A 26312-nucleotide genomic window follows, 5' to 3' on the forward strand; every position below is an offset into this window, starting at 1 on the left:
TACCTCAGTGAGGTGCTCACTTGTTTTCACTGCCAAAACCATTTCTGTTTTCTCACAGATTTCTAAAGAGCCACATTTGTCTTCTTTGAAACCAGTGAAAACTTTAGAAAACGTCTTCCAGCCAGCTGACTGGAAGTGCCCAGCAACAAGAGGTGGTGGGCGAATGTCACAAAAACTCAGAAATTTCCTCTGGCATCTCATTAAAATGACTTAAAACAGTTTGACCGAGAATTTATAAGTACATTTTGATAAGAATAAGTGACCCATGTACAGATCAGACAGTAGACAGTGGTTTTCTAATTTTTTCATAGATTAAAAACCAAGAAGTGCCCAATTTTCACTAATAAACCTGAATAACATCCCAAGCAACTCATTGCCTTCAGAAGCACCCGATACTTCAACACAGTCCACCTGTGTGTTTTTATCCCAGTACAAATATAACTGTTTAGGGAATGAACCATAAAGACAATAAAAATTCCAGACAGATGAGGAGTAACATTAGAGAAGAGATTTAAGGCAGAAATAAGATATTATTTTACACTGTTGTAAGGTTTTACAACATTGTAAGATTTTAGTATTTCACAGATGAAGTCCTTGAGCAGTCCTTCAAAATTAAAAGACTATGGCACATTTACCAAGGTATTGAAGCCAATCTAAGAGGTTGGACAAAGACAACATAAATCAGAGCAGCAGCCAACAGGACAGTGGTGATTCTTGAGGAGCAGCAGAGATTCACAACTCAGGTAGGGTAACTGTTGTCAGGCCAACTATTAGTTAACTAAAAAAATGGGGTTGGTGATCAACTTTTTTTAAATGATCTAGCATCAGATGATTACATAGACAAAACATAAAACATTTAAGAAAGAACCGTGTCCTCCTTGGTTTCCTGTAAAAAAATCAATTGTTATTCTGTATTCTGAAGACACAAACCAGTGCAGTTAAAAAGCCTGTCAGCCACAGGAGCTCTAACCGCAGATCAGCCAACCTGTGCATCATCCCAATGATGACCCCCTGAAGTCCCACTTGCATAGGTCACCTTCCTAGTGGATTTCTCTCAGCAAACTTCACACTCTACTGGAAAGCACACATCTCTCCTTTTGTTACACTGTTCCTCACTTACCAATTTATTTATTTTGTTTGTGCGTTTTATCTGTTACCCTCCACCACCTCCTTTGAGCTTTAAGTTCATGGCATCAAGCATGTCATTCTAGTCATGATTCAACTCTGATACGGTTGGACTGGCAGTAGCTAGCTGACTTAAGAAAGAGAGAAGCAGACAGAGATTCAAAAAACAAAAGGAGGAGGCATCCATGTCATGCAATTCTTGCACAAGCCAGTTGAAAACAACAAGATAACACACATAGAAGGCAGAATTTCTATAAACTAAATGTCTAAAATGTCTGCATAGAATGAAACCAGGAAATCTAGGTTTTGTTATCAAAACCTAGAAGTTTGTTGAACATCAACAATGTCATTGTGTTTCAGAGTACCGAGTAGAGAATTAACCCTGGTGTCAAAAAAAAAAAAGGTTGCCAAGGAGAGGCTTCCCTACTCAGAGCATGTGTGTTCTAGCTCTGCTTCTCTTAATCACCATGACCCAAAAGCCAATAGCCTGCACAAGTAAATTACCCTGGAAGGAGAATTCAAGGTGGCACATAATCCAGGAGAATCCCTTATCCAGCCTCACCAATCCTTCTGACAGTCAAATCACAGGTATGTTATTGGATTTGGCGAAGAAGGGGATCTTTATATTAATAATTCACTCTGCCCGTGGGTGCATCTCATCTTCCTCAGACTCTGAGACCACGCTGGCACACATTGGAGGTGAGAAAACGCAATGTTTAAATGGAAATGAAGCTCTTCCACCTTAACAACCTCAATCTCTGCATCCTTGCCTTTTCTGATGTCCTGTTTGTGTTTTCATTGTTACTTGCCGCTCTTGCCTTCTTACCCACTCTGGTTGACTGGGGAGTTTCAGAAATTTGTAGTCCCTCATGCTGTCTGTACGCGTGGAGGTTCTGCTTAAAATAAAAACATCAGATAACTGGCAGCATTGGTGCATAAATATTTATACCCTATGAACTTTTTAATCTTTTTCATTTTACAATCACAAACTTCATTGTCTTTTATAGGAATGAGCCAACACAAAATGGTATTTTTGACATAGAGGGAAAGAGATGCATGGCTATCAAAATAATATATTTGCCCGCATGAATGCTCTGTTCAGGTTGCAGTGTTTGTATTTTTAACCAAAAGGTTCAATTTCAGTCTCACTTGACCAAACTTCCCCATGCTGCCAGTGGCAAACTGCAAGCAGGACCTCTTAAGGGATTTTTTAAATCAGTTGTCCTTTCATCAGATTCACACTACTAAGCTGTTATTTAGGGGTTCCAGTGTAAAAGTGATAAATACAAATACACTTTCAAAAGTATGCGTTTATGTTTATCAAATAAAACTCCTCTCTAAATTTAAAAGATAAAGCAATATGAATTCTTAAGCAAGGTACTTTTTTGCTTGAGTTCTTCTGACAAAGATATTATAATGCAGGTAAATGTTCCTACTTAAAAATAACTGTTTGTGCAGGGTTTCACAACAAACCCTGTCACTATCCCTGTTGGTTTCCCTTTCTACATCTTTATCGTCTCCACCACTGACCCATGCTGCACTGCTACAGACAAACCAAAAGTCTACTTTCCATATTTACCTCCAAACCATTTCTCTTTTGACAAGAGACATCCCGCTGCAGATGCAGAGTCACATCTTCTCTCTGAATGCTGCTGCCTCTAATGAGGCTCCTCAGCCACATACCGCATCAAATTAACAAGCAGCGCCAAACTATTACTACTCAACCCCAGCAGCTGGGCCGCAGGCAGACCCAGCGCCTCACCTCACCACACTTGTAATCATCTTGCGTGATTGATAAGATGGGAGGCAAACAAAAGCAGTGGGGAAGAAGAAATAAGAGCAAATTGAACTAAATAGTGTACTTTGTTTCTAAATAGTAACATTTATTTTATTTATTCCTTATGATATGAGATCAAACAAGTAAAAAAGTTACAAACCGGTAAAAAGAAAAACTCCACAGACTCTCAAGACCTGAATAAAGGGATATGTAGAGGCCTGCTACAAATTGTTAACTATTTATAATTCTGGTCTTTCATCATCATTCTTAAAAGACAACGTCGGATGGGAATATGTGTTATTCCGTAACAGTCCATCTGACTAATTGGAAGCAGAATATTGAAACACACTCTTGACATGCTCTGATAAGGTTATAATCTCCCTTGTGCCTTTATGGTGCTACTTCCCTATTTTAGTTAATTAGCTGTCTCGAGCTTAAGCACTGTCTTGCCTCATAACTGTGAAAGGGGAAGGAACATTTATGGAAAACAAAACAGATGCAAAAACTGGAAAATGACTAATAAAGTACATATGTGGTCTTTGTTCTGCACAGAGATGTATACATTATTTTTAAAAATGGGAATATTCAAGCTACAATAATGGCTGCTTGGCTTATGCAGTACGAGGAGATAACAGTGGGAGTCTCTGGAAGACAAACCTAGAGAAGGTCATTCCTGAATAAATGTCACCAGTAAACCGGGTTCCTGAGGGAGAAAAGGCCCCTCTGTTATTTTACAAGACAACAAGGCTTCTATAAAAGAGCTTAGTCCGTAGTCTATCACAGTGAAAACAGGAATGTCCCAGACTACTGCCTCCTGGCTAGACTGATAGAGAGGACTGAGAACATCATGAGGGGAACGACAGAAGCAGAAAATGAGACACAGAAGGCCTGAGGAGAAATGGATTTAATGTAAAGAAGACAGATGGGGACGGGAAGAGGTAGATGGATCGAAAGAAACAAAACAGGGGAAATTAAGATAAAACAGAGTTGAGGCCTAGGAGAACCAGGGCACATCAGGGAACAAGATACCCATGTATATGTTAAATGGCTGCAATGAAAGGAGAAAAATATACACAGATGAGTCCTGAGGAGACATCTCGTTCTGGTTTAGGTGATGGCTTCATCACAGTGCCCTGGCTTTTCTCTCTGACTTGAAGCCCTTTGTCAACAAGCCTATTCAGCTGCATTACTCACACTGAAATAGGCCCGTCTCCACTGAGACAGAAAAATGAGCAGTTTTGTCTGCAAACACTAGAACAGTAAATCAAAAAAAAAAAAAACTTCAACATGCCACAAATTCAGTTTGACAAATTATTTTTTTTTTTTATTGTGTATTAAATGACAGATTTTTTTGAAACTTTTCTATCATTTGTGTTGAGTTTTTGTTGACTACAACCAACTTTAAGAACAGTCAGCTTAAAATAATTTAAAAATTGAAATTCACAAATCCTAATTTATGGCACCTATCAGGTAAACATAATTTCTGCTCTGGTTCTGACTTGCATTCTTGCTCACATGCACTCAGGGATCATCACTCCCATTAACCCACCTGTGTCACCAGAATACTGTACATTAGGGAGCAGTGTTCTCAAGTTTTCGCCACATATTCAGTCTTTGTTTTACATGAGGATTTCATTACACTCCACTAATGTTGCTGTAAAAATGTTATTACTAGAGCACAGTCTGCCATGCAGCTCAAACTATATAGGTCCATCTGTAGATAGTTTCGCAACATGTAATTTGACTCTAAAAGGTCATTTTAAGCTAATGCTACACATGCAGGATCTAAACAGGAAGCTGAAAATACACAGTCATATGCTCTCTCCTTCATTTTAATTATTTGGGTCAGAAATATAGAAAAATAAAGATACAGTTCTTTATTATACATCATACTTGTATTAGAAATGGGATTGTGCAATATTGGGAAAACAAAATTTCACCATTATAGTGTAAGATTCCAATGACAATATTGATTATGATTAACCCACATTTGTCTTACCCTTCCCCTATTTCCATCACCACAATGTCTCCAATACTCTGCACAATGTCTCCAATACTCTGAGGTCAGCACCTTGGTCATCTAAGATAATATAACCGATAACATATTGCATCCAAGCAGTCCTTTCAAATGTGATATTGCACACACTGAAATGGTGATAACGACTGTGATTTAATATATTTTGCGGCTCTACTAGAAAGGTATTTCCCAACAAGAGAACAATCTGTTCTTCGCATACCAGTTTAACAGACTTCAAAATTGTGCAATTCCATCTGCTAAATCAATTTCCTTATCAGGTAATGCCTTCCTGTTTTAAAAGACAAGACTCAAAAGGCTGTTTTTGTGTCAGAAAATAATTATGAAATCAGAAAAAAATTATGGAAAGATATTTTTTTAATGTTTTATACCTGCAAGATTTTGATGCTTTTCAATATTTTCAAATGAGAACTCATACTCAGATTTGGATAAAATGAAAAGCTAGGATATAGTTCTGCTTCTGTCTCTCCTGAGAAGTGCATTTTTTCAATTTGTATTCTTTTCTTCCATTTTGTTCTCCTCATGGGTAAGCCCTAAAGTGAAAGAAAATATAACTACAGGACAGTGACTAAAAAGTACATCACATCGATCTTGGTGCATTAAAACACCAGCTCAAGAACAGAAGGTTACACACTAGGTCTCCTCAGAAAGTGAGAGGAGCCTTGGGCTTCATTAGATAGCTGAAAAACAACATACTGCTGCCAACTTAACCTAAATCTGTGAAACAACAGTGATTCACAGCTTGGCACCATTTTTCTGTCAGCTACTAATTCACTATGTCAGTTTCTTTCTTTGCAATAACAGGAGTGTCACTAAGTTAACAAAGGCAGAGAAAACAAAGAAAATGTGATGCACATATCAAAACAAATTGCAACATTGCCACATCACTGTATATTTTCATACTAGCTGGTAAATATGACTAAAAAACTCCATCAATTAACTGCTTGCAACAAAGACACACGGTTCTTTATCTACAGGGTAAATGAAGAACTGACACATCAAATAGCTCACAAAAAAGAGTGCATGTGTCTACAGCAAATGCATGTCTCAATCTGCGAGTGTACATTTATTGATAGAGCACATACACAGGTGCTGCAGGCCCCAGGTAGCCAGCAGCAGGTATGAATTTCCCCCTGTCCTCTTCTGTAGCAGGCCAGAAATGGATTAATGATGTCATCAATCAAATCTTAAAAATGAATGATTTCAGCACCTCTACGCAGCGCCACTGTGTCTGCCCAGTCCCATATTCCTTTGCTCCACCCCCCTCCTAACTTACTCAGCTGTAACTGATGGGTACTGGATCAGTCTACCTATCCATCCTTGGCTTGGCTCAGTCAGGCGCAACAGGATGTCAGAGGCCAGTAGGAACTGTTGCCAGCACACACTGCTCCTTCTCTGACCTGCTGCTTGCATATAAAATTACAACGTGCACTCTTAATCCATGGCTCTGCAATGGCTGTTTCTCATAAAGTCCTTAAGAACCTCCTATAGGGAAAGCATCCTAGCAAAACTGTCACTGTAGAAACATATTCCTAATTTCACATAACCAAATTGATTGGCTCTACAAACCCTGGACTCTGGACTGTTGGATTAATATTTTTGAGGTTTTCCTTTTAGCTTTTTTTAAAATCAGACTAAAAAAACCCTGAAATCTTAAAAACTTGAGATTTCAAGACATTATATTTTTGAGATGATAGAAATATGCTTTTCTCCTGCTGCTGAAGCCATGAAACCTACAAATCAATTATTCAATGAACCAATCATTCAAAGTGAAAACATTAAGTGAGTTATCTACTGCAGGTGAGACAGTTTTGTTTTTCTTTTCAGAAATGTGTCTTGTCTTTGGCATTTTAGGCATTGCATACGTCTAATATGGTTTATACACGTTTCAAAAATTGGCATATTCTGCAGATTTTTGATTCAACCACTCAAGCATTTTTATACAATATTAAAAATACATTTGAAAAGAATATTTTTTATTTACATTTTTTCAAAAGATGCAAATATATATTTACATACAAAGGCTTTTTTAAATCTTAAATGCAAAATGTTTATATATATATATATATATATATTTTTTAACAGTTCTGGCTCAACATTTGTTTTGAGTGTGATTTTTATCCTTTATGGAAGTCATGCTAATAATATTAGTTTTATGTATATTGCTGAAACCATCTGTGAAAAGCCTTGGTGGTGTGCTTCAATGTAAAATATCTTACTCTGTCTTATAAGGCTGCAGATTTGTTTCTTATAGGGAACTTAGATAGCATCTTCCAATCTGCTACTTTATGTTTTTCTATTTTATAAAACATAAACAATTCATCTTAAAAACTGATCATGCAGGACATGTGCCACAGAACTGTGTCGTGTGAAAGGTGTCAAAGATATTGACAGTGGCGCAGCACTGCCGCAGAGTGCAAAGCCATGTGAGAGCTTGAGCTCCAGAGCTGGATGGCATTTATCACTAAGTGAGGGGGAGGGAGGTTATCAGGCTCTGCTAGAGATTTCTCTTTTCATCAATAAGTCGTCAGTCTTCCTGCTCTCCCCCTCTCCACCCACCTCTTACACACCCTCCACCCACCACCCTTCAGCGTTGCCAAATGACCCTCCACACCACAGAGAGTGCTGGCCATAATCCAGGAACCCCAAAACACACACTCAAAGGCAGTATGTCACTGTCAGAGAAACAGAAGAACACAAAACTTTTTTTGAACATTTTTTCAATAAAAGAAATGCATTGCAGTGCAGATACAGTGACAAAGTTCAGCAGAAGCCCATCTTTCTCAGACAGACAACTGAACATCACACAAAATACACTACTTGTACCTGTACAATGTTTCTATGCAGGATTTACACCCTTGGAAGATTGCCAGTCTATCACAGGGCAAGACTGAGACACCGGTCAAGCAATCATGCACACACACGCACTAAAATGTAACTTAGTGTCCAATTATCCCAACATGCATATTTTTGGACAGTGAGGAATCCAGAGTCCCCAGAGAGAACCCACGCATAAACAGCAGGAAGATACAAGACCGGTCATGGCCCCGATTTAAACCCTGGACTTACTAGCTGCAATAACAGCAGCAGCAGCTTTTACTGCTCCTGCTGTGGCCTAGTCCACTTTGCAACTTAAAACATCTAGATTAATTTGAAGTTTCATCTCAAAGATGTGTCAATATAATCCCCAGCTCCATGTTACTCCTGCAAAAACATGTCAAAAAACATAATACAAAACTTCCACTTTTGAACAGTTAGCACTATTGTTCAGAAAGTGGGTATTTTCAGTGTGACATGTTTCATGATCCTGATTTTAACACCAGGATGTACGCTTTATTTATGAAAGGTGATGTGTGTTTGTGCATTGAGGGAAGGTGTGGTGTAAGGAGATCAATATCTTATGATGAGGTAAATGTAAATATTAGGCAGTTCCTAGAGATTCACAGACTACACCAAGGCGAAGGTGAGGTACTAGGAAATTCTGCAGTGTGTGTTTAGCCAGTAAATAACCTGAAGATGATAGTTTAATGGCGCCGGTCCTCAACTGAACTAAACCAAAAAGAGAAATTGTGGTTCCATCTTAAACAGTAGATTTGAGGTGAATGAAAACTGTTTTTCTGAACAGTGTTAGGGTCTTTGTGGAAGCTACTAGAAGAGTTGATTGTGAAAAGATCAAGACATACTAAAATACTCCATAAATGGAAAAATAAGGTTGCCATATTGGTCACCAATTCTTTTTACAAGACAATAAAATGCTCATTTGCAACTTTGTATTGTGTGTTTACCCTTCTGACTCACCGACATAAACAAAGTGGGAAAATGTAGTTGTTCAAACACAAAAACAATCCTAAAAAAAACAACTTGCCTAAAATTGTGTTCACAACCTGTTATTGCTTTGAACTTTTGTATGCTGTCGTGCATTATTTGACAGTTCTATTCAAAGACTGAGAGTGACCAGAGAGCTCTTTAACTCACTTTTCCTGTTTAGGAACAAGGCTGTTGCATGGAAACTTAACCCACAATCTGTTCTCATTTGAAATCTGTCATAACTTGTTGGCCCTAAAGCTTCATTAGAAAATGTCAGCCATTGTTGAAGTCAAGGCTAAGTCGTTTCCACATGCTTTGTTTTACTTTGCTATTTGACAAAAATTATTTTGTAAAATAAATGCCTTAAAACATTTAAACCACTAACCAGAACATCAATGGGTTGACTGTCAAATAACTTTAAGCAGCTATTTTAAGGTGTTAATATTCCCTTCCTTGTCCAGTTCATGGCCCCTTTCCTAGTGGTCCATTCTTATGTATAGTTAACTATAATCAGCCAGGGTGATGATAAATGCATATGTGTGATGAGGTAGTTCTTGAATGACCCATTAAAGAACTACCTCCAGAGATAAGAAGATACTTGCTAAGCTGTTATAATGTTATAAGAAACCATTACTGCAATTAAACAATAATGATGCAAATTTCAAAATCAGAACAAAAGGTAGCATAAAAAAAGCAATAGCCGATGCATGCTCCGGATATTCCTTAAGTCACAGCTTGGGGCAATAAAAGCAGGCTTACAGGATAAGAAATGTGCTGTCACATGTATCTGCCATTGCCTGGGGTGAGTTTTCTCCCTTGTGAGTGAGTGAGGAGGAGATGGAAACCATTTGGCACGCCATCCCACCATTTTTTTTATCTTAAAGAGTTCCCATAAACTAACCCACACGTGCTGTAATACAAAGTTCTTCCCACTGGTTCTGCCTCAAGCCCTCTCTCTCTTTTCACTTTTCTGTCAGTCTTGGCCCGTTTCTTTACAGTTTTTGTATTTCCTTCCCTTTACTTTCACTTTCTCCAAGCGTGTTCTCACAACTATTCAGGCCTGTGCCAAGACGGATAACGTTCGACAGGGATTTAGCCATGAAGCTAGAAAAAAAAAAGAAAATCAAGTTTGCAGCAAATGATTCATTTTGTTGGCACCAAATGCATGTCTTCGCATCACTGGGAGTGAGGTGCAGGTGGTGCCAGTGCTGGGAGGCATTTCCCAGCACATTCATAAAAAAGGAAAAAAGCAAAAAACCCATCTAACATGAGTCAACCATTATGGAAAACATCAAGGTTTCTCCCTCTGAGCAAAATGCCAAACACTCTTGCTGCAAATGACTTGATGAGGGTAAACCCAAATTACAAATTTGAGTAACAAATGTAATATTTGGTCGTTAATATTTACATATTCCATTAATCTCTTTCCATACATATGCATCTTCAATCAAAACTTCCGGTACATTCACTAAGCCATAGCTTAGTGCGCGCACCGGAGTTTGTTTGTTTCTATCACGCAAGCAGTTTACTCAACAGGCCTGCATTGCAGCGTGGGAAAACTCTTACATTACCACCTGCCTTCTCACCTGCTTGGCTCGGCAAGGAGTAAGAGGATGAGTATGCATTCATTGAGAAATGGCTTGACGTAGTCTGTGCTTCAGAACTAGTCCAGCCTCTTTTTCTTGTTGGTACAAGTCTGAACAGCTACAACAAATTGTGACGGAACTGTGTCGACTGACAAAGAACAAAAGAATACACCAGGAATTAGTTCAAGAATTTCCTTCAAAAGCTCATCCTGTGATTGGATACTACTGCTTCTTGGGATTGGTCTTGAATTTAGCAGATGATACAGCTAAAACCAGATATTCACATGCATTGTTTAAAACATAATCATTTTTCCAGTCTGACAATAGGCAAGACTAATATTTTCCTGTTTTAGTTCATTTAAGATTACCAAAATTGTTGTCAAAATTGTTAGAATTCCTTAAATGTCAGAATAATTAAAGTAATTTTTTTTCATTTATATAACCTTCAATTTTATGACGCTTGTGGAAGGACACTAAAAACATGTGACAAAGTCATACTGCTTAAAGGGAAATCTATCAAGCATTAAGGAAACATGTAGTATATAAACTTCTGAATTGAAGCAAAGTCAAGTGTGTTTTCACACTTGATAGTCTGGTAGACTCAGTTCAATTGAGGACCAAAATTGCAACATTTGCGACATTTTCAGCAGGAGCGGTTCACTTTCACACTGTACTGTCACACGGTTCAAACTACTGTTCACCTCCTTGCCTGTGGTGGCGGAGCACCAAGAACTTCTGAAGGAAACAACACAAAAACCTCAGAAGAAGACCAACACAGCTTCTTTTTTCACAAAATGTAAACAAAAATGATTTTAGCAGGTGTAGGATTTCTCTTTTGTCTCTGGTAAAATACCAGAAATAATTTCTCACTGTAGTGCTAGACTCATGAATTTAATTTGGCTCTGTTGACCCAGAATGAACTGCCTGCTATGGTTCACTTCCAGGTTTTGGATCTGTCTCCAGTCCACTTGCATTCATATACGCATTTGAAATGCGCCAGAGTTCACTTCAACCAAATCAAGACCTATCCTTTTAGGCAAAATAGGGTTAGCTTTTTTGGTCTGCATCAGAGTTCGATTGCACATTTACACTTCCACAAATGAACCAGACTTTCTGGACAAATGAACTATAGTTCAATTAAAGCGGGCTAAACATGGCTGGTATGTGGATGCTGTACGTGTATACGTGAGTAGAGGTAGTATTGTTGTCTATGTGCAAGAAATAAACAACAATGTAAAGCATTACATTATTGACCTATAATAATGGGAATTTAAACAAAACCCATACAAGACACAAGCAGAAAAGGCATTAAAACACATGCCAATGCACCAGGAAGTAAAAAACAAACTGATTCACATTGACAAAGAGATAGCCATTGTAATAGCTGGCACGTATAGACATGCCAAACATTCGAGGCACTCTGGAAACACACACGCTGGGAACATTGTTACGACAGGGCAGCTGAGCACATGTCTTCACATAACTGGAGGTGGTGTGTTGAGCACTGGCCAGGAGCCGGTGTGCGTGTGCAGGCGTGCGTGTGTGTGTGTATCTTCCAGCTCCTATGTGGGGGTGTAGATGAGGTGCGGCTGGCTTTTTCAGGTTGAGGGAGTTGTGACATGCCCCTCCAACAGACCCATTAATCAGTAGCCTCAAAAGAGACATCGAGAATACAGCACAGACACACACAGGCATCAGCAATGGTCAATTCAGCTATTTCATACACACACAGTCACCAACAAATTCCCAGTAATGTGTGCCAACAAACACACACACACAGACAGCGGGAATACTCATTCTGTTATGTAAACGGCTTTGGCACTCCGTGCCTCAGGCCTTACATGCCACACCTTCCACTATGTAGTAGTGTTTGTCTTTGTGTGTTTAAGGTGTGAATGCCCCTATAATCAGAAAATTATTTTATAGGCTCAAAGAGACACCTTCAGTTTTCACCGAATCTCTACAGAAAAACTTTTAAAGACATCATCCATTAGGTTTATTATTGTATTACTGTGTGCCAAAGTATGTGGGAGACACTGTTAGGGGAAGGAATCATGTCTTGATATATCTATATGATATATTCTTTCTATAGGATCAAGGACATATGGTCATTGCAGATACCACAATATAGTAATTCTGTAATACATGAAAAGTTTCCAGACAGAATATAACTCAATATACATCTACCTAGAAATAAACATCAATTAAGGATGGGCAGATATGGATTTTTAACAGTATTAACTAAAAATACAATACTTCATGATCCTAGCAAAATAAAAAATATCAGAGTAATTTTTATGTAAAAATGAAAACCAGAAATTCATCCTAAAGTTGCAAAAATATTTTTACATTTATCATTAGTTATGATAATGTAAAAATAAACAGCTATTTAGCATTATTTTTTTATTTTGAGACTTTATAGAATAAGAGAATGCCAAATATAGTATATGTTTTCAAGAAAACTTGTTTCTTGATCAGAATTTAAAAATATACTTTTTTAATGTTAGCTGGTTTATTAGTCAGGCTATCTGCTAAGGTAGCCAGGGTGCAGTCAGACATGCTGCATGTTCTTTGCCAAACTTAGCTTTAATAAAAGCTATTAAAGACAAGGGGTTGGCATCCTATTCCCAAAGCATGACTGTACATAGCAAACAGAAAATTGTCCTGATTTTTTTAATGAAAGGAGGCGAAAGATTTGTCTATCTGGTAATGGAGGGGAACGTGTTACAGGTTTCTTCCATTCAGCTGATTACCAGTTTATAAGAAACTAGTTACAGAGTAGAACATTACAGTGGGTTTGAAACTATAACTTTTTAAAACCTCGGCTAAAGCCATTTTAAAAAGCTAAATGCTAGGGCTTCAGAAGAGGTGATCTTTGAAAATTTTGTCTCTTTTAAGCATTCTTTGAACAGCAGCTAAATGGCAATACTGGGAGGAAAAGGATGGAGTAGAGTCACTGCTCCTCTGCATTGAAAGAGGTGAGAAACAGAGAAGTGGTTCAATTATTTGAAGTGCTTGGGTTTTTTTCTAGCTTTTCCCACTAAGAGAGGATAAAAAATTCATTAGTGGGAGTATATGGCCCCTCTTGGCTGTGAATGTTTTGGCATCTCTCAAAATGAGCAGCAGAGTCATTGTGGAGAGGGATGTCTTGGCTTCCCATCTGGACCTGTTATATCTGCAGCCTCTTCTTGAATGTGTGGAACATTAAAACATGGGGTTGGATATCCGTAAGTCATAAAATAGAAAATATGAATATAGCACAAAGAATAACTCACTTAACAGTCAGTGTTGGTGAACATACAGCGAAACCAACATATTGATCTTCAACCACATTGTGAATATATCCTAGATATATGCATGTACAGTATGTGCCTCTAAGCAATGCATTTGATTTTGTCGCACCTAAATATGAAACCTAATGGCAGTCTGTGAAATCAGCCTTATTCAAGTCCTGTCTATGATTAACTGGGAACATGTTTTTATATGAAGCATACCTCTGAGTTTTAGGATTTGAGAAAATTAGGAGTCTGTTTTATGAGCCAAAATGCATTTTTATGTCTAATAGGTGGCGTAAATCAATGTGTCAGTAGCTAAATTATTAAAACTTGCTTTTACAGCTGTAAATAAAGACATTTCTGTTGGGCTGACATGCTGTCGGTTTGGTTCCATCTGAACCCATCTGTGCATGACAGAACTGAGAAAAGAGTAAGGCTGCAAGCATGGAAGAAAATGTAGTTATTGGTAAATTTATAGGTTGTTATAGGTAAATCAAAATATTACTGCAGTTGAGATGACGACAAATGAAATGAATCAGGACAAAAGTAATAGAATTTCACAGTTAGAAACGCAAGGTCCTCCTTCGAACTACAGTTCAGTTATTCTCTCTTCTTGGCTGGACTGGTACATTGTCAGTGAGATGCAGCAATTACCTTCAATGCCCATAGTCAGTATGCTGATGCATTGCTAGAGGCACCCGACCTTGCACAGTGGAGAAAGTGAAAGTGACTGACCCTCATTATATTGGTCAGAAACCCTCAGGCAAGACATTTAACCCATAAATTTATCAGCGGGGCTAAACAGGGGAAACAGCATTGGTGGGAGAGTTTTGTGGAGAACTTTTGTTGTGAGTGTTTATGTCCACTTCATAAAAGCCAGGAAGGTAGCACTAAAAGAGCATATATTAAAGTTTTCTATTAAGCAGCGTAGTACAGGAATTACTAGAGCTATAATTCATACGGATAAAAGTCTAGCTAATGGTCATCAGTTGCACACCTGTGAGTTTTTTATTCACTGGATAATTTCTTTGTAGGTGAAGATGATAAACTGCCCTCATATTTCCAACTATACCATTAATATCCAATTTCATTTAGCCTTTACTTATTTGTTCATTGAAGCTCTTTTTTAGACTGAACAATACAATACCAGCTTTACTGAAAACAAAGTCCTACTAAAAACATCCACTTAGCGAAAGAAAATATGTCTACTTGAGGTTTTTTAAGACAGAAGAGACTGTAGTCTTGAACTGATGACTTAATCAGATCAAACAGAGAGCAACTGCCAGATAAGAAGTTTTCTCAACTCATCAAAACATTCCAAGTCCAATTTATACAGCTACAAAAACCTTGGAGTGAGCTTAAGAGTTGATGGATACCACAAAAGCCTTGTTCAGACTACTTCTTTACAGCTTCCTCATTCTAAGAGCAGCAATAAATCCTGTTTTTGTACTAGTGCTGAGGCAGTGATTCGGCCAGAGGTCAAACCACTGAGACAGATGAAAACATTAGATTGTCTGTAGGCCCATTAAAAAGAAAATTGCTGAGGATCGCCAAAAGGTTTCTGTTTGCAGCAAGATCAGTGCTATGGTAAAAGGTTACTGTTATATGTTATGACTATGTCAGTAAACACACAAACTTTGATATATTTGATATCTTGTGGTAAATTGCGACCAACCTAACGTCTGACATTCATGACAGGATCTTTTGTAACATTCCTGACTGCTTATTGCTTATGACAGGAAAACATCAGGTCCATTTTTGATTTGCTGCACATTTTTCTTCTGTTTCTGCATTTTCTTGTTCTTTGTCAGTATCACACTCATCCACAGTGGGGAATGTGGTTTAGCTAAATTCTTATGTTAGTATAAAGCTATTGTTATCGAAGAAAGAGAGACTTCCTGGAAATCTCAGCAAGTGCACACATTCCTCTGATCAGATTAAAACAGGATGCATAAGTTAAACTCTTAAAGTTCCTGCCTTTGAAAATGTTCCAACATGGCTTGTGACACACAACTCCTTTCTGCACTGCTGCACCTGTTATGTAAAATGACATGGACCCATCTGAGCTTTTGCATTAATTCACATGACCAATTCACAGTGAATAATAATCAGTTTTACACAAATAGTGCTGCAAAAAAGTATAACCCGCTGATATTTATCAGTCTGGAATCTCTTTCAATGCCACCAAAAATTTTGAGACTCTAGCAAATCACAGTGAGAACCACTACCCACAAATGGACAAAACATGGAACAGTTGTGAACCTTCAAAGAGAGGTCAGTCCACCAATATTACTCCAAGAGTGCATCTCAGACTCAAACGTGATCACAAAATAAGCCAGAACAACATTTAAAGCAAAAATTAAGGCTTTTGAGTGGCTTGAATAAAGTTTGAAATGGTGTGCCACTTTTTAATACTCAAAAACCACCCACTGCGAGTGATCTTTCTAAATATTTTACATAAGGTGGTTTGAATAGGCTTTTTTTTTTTAATTGTTTGATGATCTGAAATGCAAATGTGACAAAAAAGCAAAAAAAGAAGGCATTTGAAGGGGGACACATCTTTTTCACTACATGGCACAATATGAAGCCACAGCATAAAAAAACAGTACTTAAGTGACAGAGAGCTGAGAGACCACAGAGCTTGAAATGGAAATGATCAAAGTCGATCTTCACCTGCCATCATCTTCTGAGCCTCATATGGCTCCATGTAACCATCGTTTTCAGTTGCAACTTTTTCAGTTGTGGTCTGAGCACCACCGGCCTGCTCTGCATCGAAAGGGTCAGCGTAGTCTTCGAGGATAATCAGCTGTGTGAGACAAAGAAAGAAAAGTAAGATTAGGACAAGAGTCAGAGAGGGACAGCCCTGGCTCAAGACGGAAACTGGGGACATCCACTGAGACAAGCCAGAAAATAAAGGGAGAAATGCATAAATAATAGCGAACCTCTGTATGCCTCAGCACAAAGCCACAATGCCTCAGCTTATAGCCTCAAATCAAGCTCTCCGCTACTGCTGGTCTGCCTAATTATACAATATCCCAGTGACAGGACTACATTTTATACGTGGAAGACAGAAGACCACAACTGCTCAACTTTCATAAGAGAAACACTATGGCAGATTTATGCCAAGCTTGCAGTGAGCCACAGCTAATTGCAGTCCTGCTCTTTTGCTGAGTTTTTTGTGCAATGGATAGCAATTAAGTGGATGTCCTGAGACCCAGAAATACAAGTCAAAGCTTTGGGGAATGGAGTAGGTCCATGACAATGGTGCCTTAGGGGGACATTTGTTTTCTTGAAATGTTAGTTTCATTTGAGAGGAACAATATGCCATTTCAAAGTCATAGCTGTACCTTTTGTGGTCTTAGCCACTGGTTTTAATGAGGGCTAGCAGCAGTTTAGACGTCTTATAGAGAAACGAATGTTCTCTCAGTTCCAATCAAGACCAAACATGGAAAAATTTAAAATGCCAAAATTTTATTCAGTTTGAAAGCATGTAAAAACATTCTAAGGGTTAAAACCACTGCACAAAATAAGAAAATGACAAAACAAGTGTGAGACAATAAAAATGACTGGCACTACACCCAATGACTCATGCATAACAGGAAGGGATTTGGTTTCATTACAAACAAGCTCCTCAGTCATCTGTTGGATGAGGCAGAGAAGGGAGGACAGAAGGAGGGCCGAGAGTTGTGCCCACCAAGCAGCTCCTCCACAAAGCCAGATTTCCTTAGAGCCTATATCCAAAGTTGCAAAATAAAAAACACACTCCCAAACACCCAACCACCGGCCTGCATATGGAGGCCACCCAACTAAACCATGTCAATAAAGTTGTAACTGAGAAAGTCATTCCAAATTACAGACTTTGTAATGACTCTTAGCTAAAGACACATGTTGAAAAATTTCCAAGAGTTAAATGTCAGAAAGTTCACTGGGGGATATTCAATAAGCCGCTTAGTGACAAAGTAGTCCTGGCAGGTATGTTTCTGCACTGATCATCTCAACTATACACGGATTAAGCAATAACGGAGGAGGTCGGTACAGTGGATGTGTTCTTAGCAGCAACTGTGTGTTAAATCTGTTTCCCTCTCCATCTGTTCAGAGGGGAAAATAAAAATCACTTTTCTGCCACAGCATAATTACGGGTGTCTAGAATGTTTTACTTCTTATTCAAGCGCAGGGAAAATCAAACATTTTCCGCATTTGTTTTGATCTGCATAAAATAAACATATTTTACTCACGTTTGATTAAATCCAGTCGGTCAGATAAGAAAAATCTTCACAGCCCAAGAAAACCGAGTAATTATGCATTTCTGGTACACTTGTCACTATGATCCGGCAGCTTATTGCAAGAAACCTCAACCAATAATAATCATATCCTGTTACATCTAATCAAATATGGCAGTAATTATTTCAAAGATAAAGAGAAATGGACACTAGCTGTCGGATCTTGATTCTTATATCCCCTACGCAGTGCTTTACCATCAAATTATTCATTATAACAGAAGTGAACTAACAATTTAGCTCCATCCATCCATTTTCTGTTCACCCTTGTCCCTAATGGGGTCGGGAGGGTTGCTGGTGCCTATCTCCAGCTACGTTCCAGGCGGGAGGCGGGGTACACCCTGGACAGGTCGCCAGTCTGTCGCAGGGCAACACAAAGACATACAGAACAAACAACCATTCACACACACACACACCCCTAGGGAGAATTTAGATAGACCAATTAACCTAACAGTCATGTTTTTGGACTGTGGGAGGAAGCCGGAGTACCCGGAGAGAACCCACGCATGCACAGGGAGAACATGCAAACTCCATGCAGAAAGACCCCGGCCGGGAATCGAACCCAGGACCTTCTTGCTGCAAGGCAACAGTGCTACCAACTGCGCCACTGTGCAGCCAATTTAGCTGCTAACTAAAATAATAACATTTTAGCTTGATCACCAAGGATTGCTGACCGATGGATTAGTCAGAAACTCGAATGTCTGATATCTTCGTTTATACATGTCTGCAGTTTATTCAGGTTGAGATAGAATCAGAGTTTCAGCAGATAGCAGGAAGGCTAAAACAGTACAGCAAAGTTATTCTCTTTATCCAGTTGAGCTCTCAGCTTCCATCTGTCATAGAAATTGCAGGAATAGCAACACAGTTGAGGTTAGGAATTATAATCTCCAGACACTTTTTGAGGTGCATACAATTTCTCTCTGAAGAGGGAGCATGGATCTAGGAATGACATCACGTATGAGTTGAGTGCGTTCAAATTGCAAGTCATTGTACAACTGGGATATCCTAACATTATAGAGCTATTTCCAAGAAGCAAACAATAAACAATCAGGTTTAGAAGCAGAGGTTGGGCAGAACTATGTGCTGCTGGTTTGATAGTGGTTCACACTTGCAACTTTCAGTATATTTTATAAGGAAAGCCATACGAGATAATAAACTCAAAATGTCTGACATTCCCAGTCATAATTTTGATGCCAGGAATAAGACTGGATGGTAAAGACATATGAAAATGTGAATACAATATTTTTTCAGACTATCAAAAGCCTACTACTACAGTGACTGTTCTCTCAAACAAGCAACCACTCTGCTTCTAATAAAGGTAAATAATAACTATTTACCTCCAGACAGCACGGGGGCTAGAAAAATATATTTTGAATGCAATTGTTATATCTTCTTGTATTATGACTCTTAAAGACATCAGATTGCCAATATGGATTTGTGCCCAAAGTCAAAGTTTTACAGAAGTCCAAAAAATTATATTTGATGAATCTCTGGAGTGTACACATTGGAATAATTAAGTAATCAAGCATTTATTTATACAATGCCTATCAAGACAAAAATCACAAATTTCTGTGAAGAATACTAAAACAAGAAACTAGAACCAGTACACACAAACAGCTAATTGAAAGAAATTGCCTTTTAAAGCTTAACATAGTTCACAGCCCTCAAATAAAGTAGCTCAAGTCTATTTTTCACAATTATGACCTAAAAAAAAGTCTTGCTTTTATTAATTTACACTGGCAGATTTCCCTGTGTGTAAATCATATCATCAGATCTAGCTGAATATTTTCCCATATTAATTTTTAACAGCACTCATTCCTTGAACTCAACCACCTTACTGCACCTTTGTCACGGACCAGTGTATGTTTGGACATGCTTCAGGAAATAATGGAAATAACTTATTGAGTTATGCACTCCAAAAGGATGACATCATCGTTTTGCCTTTCCTGTTGACATAATCTAGGAAACATCCAGGGCGAGTGATGAAAACTCCTGATAGCGATACACCAACAGATTCAATGCAGTCGAAGACAAAAGTACTACACAAAATTAACATTGGTCTCTGTTAGTCCTGGTTTTAAATCCTGAAGATTTTAGGTAAAATTCTACTTAAGCACCACTATCGCCTGCAGCCCCGTACGTAAAGGAGGCGCTTAATATTTCTAAATTCTTCCAATGACTCCTTCCTGTCCCACCACAGTGATGACTCCTCAACAGAAGGAGAAGTATTGGCTTGTGAGGAGAGGGGTGTTAGAGAATGCCAGCAGTGCCTGGGGGAACACCATCTGCCTTGTGGCATGCCAGGGTGTGTCAGGACTGCAGCCAAGCCACACTTGTCATGAAAGTAAAATTCTCCCTGTCAGCACTGTGCTGCCTCCATATATCAGAACTTTGCTAAGCTGTGATGTAAGTCCACATGAATCTCATAAAGACACCTGACAGGCTTAGGGCATATCCCTGTGGCAGCTGGGTCCTTCGCTAGTCCGCAAGATGAAGAGAGAAAGGGCCCACTTAATTACTGGATTTGGTAGCTCAGATCCTGGCTGACTTTGACTTATACCTGCCGTGGCTCAGGCGGATCACAAAGCAAGTGGTGAAAAAAAAAAAAGAAAGACTTCTTGAAAAGCACTGCGGTTCCCTGACCTCAAATCGGTGGGAACAGAGGGAAGAGCATTAACAAAGGAGGGAGACTGTGGCAGGCACCTGCCACTTTAGCTCACTGTTCATATGACACAAGAGCTTCTAGGATTACACTTTTATTCAGTGCAGGTCCTCCATTAGAAGCGGTGAAAATGTGAGCACCAGTTCTCCTGCTGCACCCTTAATGCATAATGGGTTCAGAGAGCTCATCAGATAATCAAGGACAAAAAGAAGAAAAATTTCATAAACCACATTAGATGAAATTTGAGTACAGAGATTGATTTTTTTTTTGTGGATTTTAAACAGAAAGTGGGCTGCTGCTTCTTGACTAACATATCCAGTGTGGTCAAATTAACCACAATAATCAATAAAAAACTATTAAAATAGAAAGTATGCTTATGATTTTACTCCAAACCCAGCAAACCAAAACTCTTCTAAACAACAGGGAAAATTAAAAGTATAGAGCTTTTCTTTTGATAGATAAATACAATCAGATCATGGTCTCAATGTCATGACTAGTCCTGTAAGTATTGGCTGCATCAGGGTCTAGTCAAGGTTGAAAATCCTTTGAGACTGAGAGAAAAGTCAGCAGGCTGTAGAAAGAGAAGGGAGGGAAAGAAAAAGGACTGACGTGTGTGATTTATGCCTCACGCCACAAGGGATTTTAGTCACTGATAACCTAATACACCTCAGTGCTTAGCAGCTCAATTGCATTATGGCATTTCAAAAGCTTTTTTTGTTGTTGCTATTGCTCTTTTGTTGTTGCTGTTGCTCTTTTGTTCTTCAGTGTGACACAAAAGGAAAGCATGCCTCCATTGTGAGGAAAGACAGCTATTGCAGAGGAGATAGGAAGAGAGGGGAGAGGAGACAATGGGTGAGGAGATGCTATTTTTTTCAGCAGAACACAGTCGCAGAACAGACTGACATGTATGAAGTATGTTTACGCCTGTTGGGTTGAGGGACAAAAGTCCAATGTGCCTCATTGATGGCTCCTCTATTCTCTGCTTGTCAGGATGTACAGGATGAATGCAGTGTGTGCAGTCATGCTGAGATAACTTTGCCATTTTCTTAAAAGAACATACCGGCAAGAAACACACCCTCAAGGCCCTTTATTCAAGATGAGAATGCTCAAAGCTTCTATGTTCACATAACACTGTTTCCAAAACTAAGATGGCTTCATGTTTGTAAGAAGCAAGCACAAATCTGGTTACAATTCATTCAGGACCCCTTGTGAGGACTGAGCCCTGCTGGCTTCTGCATCTCCCACACAGATTAGGCAGATGGAAAACTGGCTTTGCCTCTTGGGGAGAGGCAATGCAGGAGTGCATTTCCCACAATACAGCTTTGACATTAATGAAACTTTATTGAAATGTTTTCCTGAGAAACACAGTTGCCACGAGAGCATTCCGGGCTCTCTGGGAGACACAAAGAGTGATGTGGCTCCTGTAAAGGCCTACTTAGGAGTCTAGAGAGGTAACTAATCAAATTAATATATTTGCTGTAGAGGCGTTGCTTTGCAGTGAATTGAAAGCCTCTGGTGAGGACCACTGCAAGAATAGGCCAATATTCTGTCTACAGTCCTCTGCAAAAGTATCCATTCCCCTTCCACTTTTTCACATTTGAAATCACAACTTCAGTGAACTAATTCAGTTTATAATTTAAGTTATAAACCAGCAAAAAGTAGCACATAATTAAGTACAATGAAAATGACAAAACATTTCAAACGAAAAATTTTTATAAAAATGTGAAGACTGGAATATTTTTGTATTTAGCACCTCTAATCTGATACACCTAAATGAAATCCAGTGCAACCAGCCACCCTTATAAGTCCTATAATGACTAAATAGAGTCAACCTCTACATGTAATTTGATCCAGATGTTCTGTGAAAGCCTGAGAAGTTTATTAGAGAACATTAATGAACAAACCTCATTGCAAACAAAAAGGCAACAACAGCAGCAGACAGGCTAGGGATAAATTTTATAAGAAATTTAACAAGGTTATGTTATAGCATAATCTGAGCTTTTAATATTTCAGAAGTCACCATTCAGTCCATCATGTGGAGATGGAAACAGTATGGTGCAACTCTGTTTCTCTGTTGACTCAACACAAAAAACAAGAATTTTATATGAACCAAACTAAAGGCTTCTCCACACATTAAGTGTATGTAATTTAAGTAACACTGAAAACTTCTTTTCACACATCAATGTGCTCTAACATCAGTTTTGCACATGTCCCTCTCTGAGACATCTGCACTGCGGGTATCACCTTATTTACTGCATCCCCGTCTCCTTTTCGGACTCACACCACATAAAATGTTGGTTCTTCTAATCTCTACCCTTTTCCAGATGAAGCAGCATTCACAAGCCACCGGGGTGAACCAGGTTCTTTAGAGTGTTTAGGCTCATGTTGATCGCAGTTGGCACGGGAATACTTCAAGATGCTGTGATAACTACTGATACAAATCCCCACACTGTTCCCTGTCTGTGTGTGTGTATGCAGAAATTAGTCTAGTGTGAAATAAAGGAGTTGAAGCATGCTACACTACTATAAGTACAACCACTGTGAAATTTAAAGCAATTAAGGAGCCTTTAGTTTCATGTGGGGCTGCTGAGTCAATATACACTTCTAAAAACATGTAAATGTAATTATTGACAGAATAAAATGGCTTGTGTTAGTTGTGAGTACTCAGTGTTTCAATCAGTTCAAATTAAGACTTGTGAACCCACACACCGCTGAAACCTTCCAGAAACTCAGGAAGTTAAGGGAGGCTTTCAGAAGGTTAAAAATAGCAATTGGCTGTCATTTTCTATTGTTAGCATGACAGCTGTCTTCTCTCTTCTGTTCTTATTAATGAAATCATTTCTGCTGCACATTTTCCCAGGTAAACTGGTGTACATGTAGCACACAATCCATTACATGTTCTTACTAAAATCAACTTAGTCAAACAGGCTAAGTTAAAAAGCAGTTCCGCATTGACCAGAGTTCCCCATCTACTAATGGTTTCACGATTTTTTGTTAGAAAACTGCTATCAACTAATCTCTGTACAAATGAACTTTAAATCAGTAAATGCCATTTCTAAAACCCATTGTCTCATCATTTCAAAAGCCTGAAGAAAAGTCTGTCTATCCCACAATTTCTCCAGGAGAATCGTTGGATGTCACAGTCTCACAAGATGCAATCAGTGCACTGCACTTTTAATTACACCCAACAAAACAAATATTGAGATCACCAATTAGGCATTTCCATTCAAACGCGGAGTTATGCTTTTCTTCAAAGTCTGATTCTCTGATATACAATTTTGATAGAATCAGAGTATTTTCCTAATGACTGGAACAAAAAAAATGCAGCAGGTTATTTATTCATTGCATTGTAAGTTCAATTAGACAGTGCAATCGAATTACCATTGTATGCTATTAATAGAATGGAGAATTTGAAATTCGGAATAACTCCCACCATTATGTGGTCCATAAACCTATCAAAGGGTTGAAAGGTGAAAATGTTTTTTATTAACTTTTTAGTTTTATAAAAATATAGGGGAACAATTTCTTGCATTAAGACTGATAATCTTGTAAATCCTTTATGTTCTGTAATCAGTCAAAGAACTTGCAGGGCTTTTTTATTGTTATTTATTTTAATGTTTAATTACTGGAAGAAAACTAGGTTTGTTTACATGCGTGAGTCAGTATGTGTTTTGTAACACATACAGTACTTGTGATCTTGTAGAAATAATCTAAAAAGAAATATGAAATCAATGTCAGCTAGGAAATTCCTGACAAATTCTTTTCTTGTTTTAACCTGAAATACAGAAAAAATAGTCACACCACAAATAAAACTATACCCAGGGTACTTGAGCAAAGTCAGAAAATGTCCAAATTAGAGTGCCTCAAACAAACAGTTAGCTAAGCTACACTCCCCTCTCCTTTACTTCTAGCAAAAATATGCAGTATGCAACTTTGGCTTTTACACTTTTAAAAATGCTAAATGTGCACCCTCCCTCTTGATAAATTCCTATTCTGCCTGCTCATGTCTCCTGAAGAACGAATGCATCTTTTGTTAAAGCACCCAAGGCAGCGAAGCACAAAAAGCACCTCAACTTGTCCCAGCGGACCTCATTCATGGAAACGAAATCCGCATTGCCACTTAAGACCTCCAGTGGAGAGAAAAGAGGAGCCCATGGGTTGCACACTATGAAGGTCCTCTTAATATGCGACAGATATTCAAGATTAAGTACTTGACGACACGCTTGGCAAAATCCAATTTCCTTTCTCTGTCCCCGTCCTGGTGTGATAGATTTATTGGCAGTGTTTTCTACATACAGTTAGTGGTGCGGCTCAAGAGTTGAAAATAATTCAGGTGTCACAGTGGAATGTTGGAATTTTATAAAATATAGTAATCCTCTTTACGTGTGCACGAGTGATTTGTTCTTAGTGTTACTGCACCAATTTCAGTCTTCACTTTGGTCAAAGTCATGATAAAAAGATGTTATATATATATATATATATATATATATATATATATATATACTGTATATATAAAAAACAAAACTGCATGATAACATATATAAATCAAAAATATTCACACCCATCACTAACTTAAAAAGACATTGCCGTGATGGGACAATGTTTTTAAATTCTTTGTGCCATATTCTGACCCTACCATCTGAAATCAAGACTCATTCAACCAGGCAACAATTTCCCAGTTCAACTCTGTCCAAATTTACTGAGCCAGTGCCAAATTATAGCTGCTGTGTCCTGTTCTTAGCTGAGAGGAGTGGCACCAGGTGTGATGTTCTGCTTCTGAAGTTCATTTGTTTCAACATTTGATATTTGTGCATTCAAAAATGCCATTCTGCATTTTGAGTTTAATTTAATTACTTTTTTTAAATCACTCTGAAAACAACCTACCCATTTTTCTCTGATATTAACAAGGTATTTTCACCTACATAACTGCAGCTCACTGGACAACTTTTCTTTTTCAGTCTATTCTATAGAAACCCAAGAGATGATTGTGTGTGAAATCCCTGGCAGATCATCAGTTTCCATGCACAAATCAGCCTGTCTGGTACCAACAACCATGTTCAAAGTCACTTAAGTTTCCTTTCTTCCTCATTCTGATTCTGGGTTGTGAGGTTCAACAATTCATCTTTACTACATCTAGACAGCTGAAGGCACTCACTGGTTGCTGTGAATTAATTGTCTGATTGTTCGCTCTTTGTGTTACAAGTGTAACTAGTAAAATGACCATTGAGAGTCTATGAATCACAACTGAAGAAAAATGAAACATTATTATTGACTCCCCAAAAGTTTCATTAAATTTTACTTTAGGCCATAAGAGATGTCAGAAAACTAGAAAGTAATAACTGTGTATATCTTAACAATATCTAGCCTGGTACAAACCAGCTTCTTTTTTTATGCTTTGCTTTGTACAGAGGGTCTGGACCTCCAGCTATTGAGAAACAAATGTTTCCTTGAGTAGCATTTGTTTCTCAAATGCTACTCCGATTGGGTAAAAGTTTTACATTTTACCCAATCGCTAACATTTGTAATGCACCAATTCAACGCTATGAAGCTTACCAGAAATTGTGTGTACTGTAAAGAACCATCCTCCACTACGAAGAGAGAAGTGCCGAGCCAAACGAGATGACTGTTAATGTTAATTCAATATTTGGAAGCGTGGTAAACACGGTGTCATTGGCTTCCTTCATTTCCACCACTGAAACTGCTAAAACTACAGGCAGACTACAATGATAAAACGGCCCAGAAAATTGACATCATCTTTCAGACCTTCT

General features: G+C 38.4%; 1 protein-coding gene across 4 annotated transcripts in view; it reads right to left on the bottom strand.

The window, feature by feature from the left end:
* shf (Src homology 2 domain containing F) overlaps window positions 1–26312 on the bottom strand; it is a 104093-nt gene that overhangs the window by 69221 nt on the left and 8560 nt on the right. For all 4 annotated transcript variants that reach the window (XM_032560325.1, XM_032560324.1, XM_032560326.1 and 1 more), the window contains exon 2: window positions 16279–16411. In XM_032560325.1, coding sequence (XP_032416216.1) covers window positions 16279–16411 — 133 coding nt within the window. The remainder of the gene's footprint in view (window positions 1–16278; window positions 16412–26312) is intronic.

The sequence above is a fragment of the Xiphophorus hellerii genome, chromosome 4 (genome assembly GCF_003331165.1).
Source record: "Xiphophorus hellerii strain 12219 chromosome 4, Xiphophorus_hellerii-4.1, whole genome shotgun sequence".
NCBI classification, from domain to species: domain Eukaryota; kingdom Metazoa; phylum Chordata; class Actinopteri; order Cyprinodontiformes; family Poeciliidae; genus Xiphophorus; species Xiphophorus hellerii.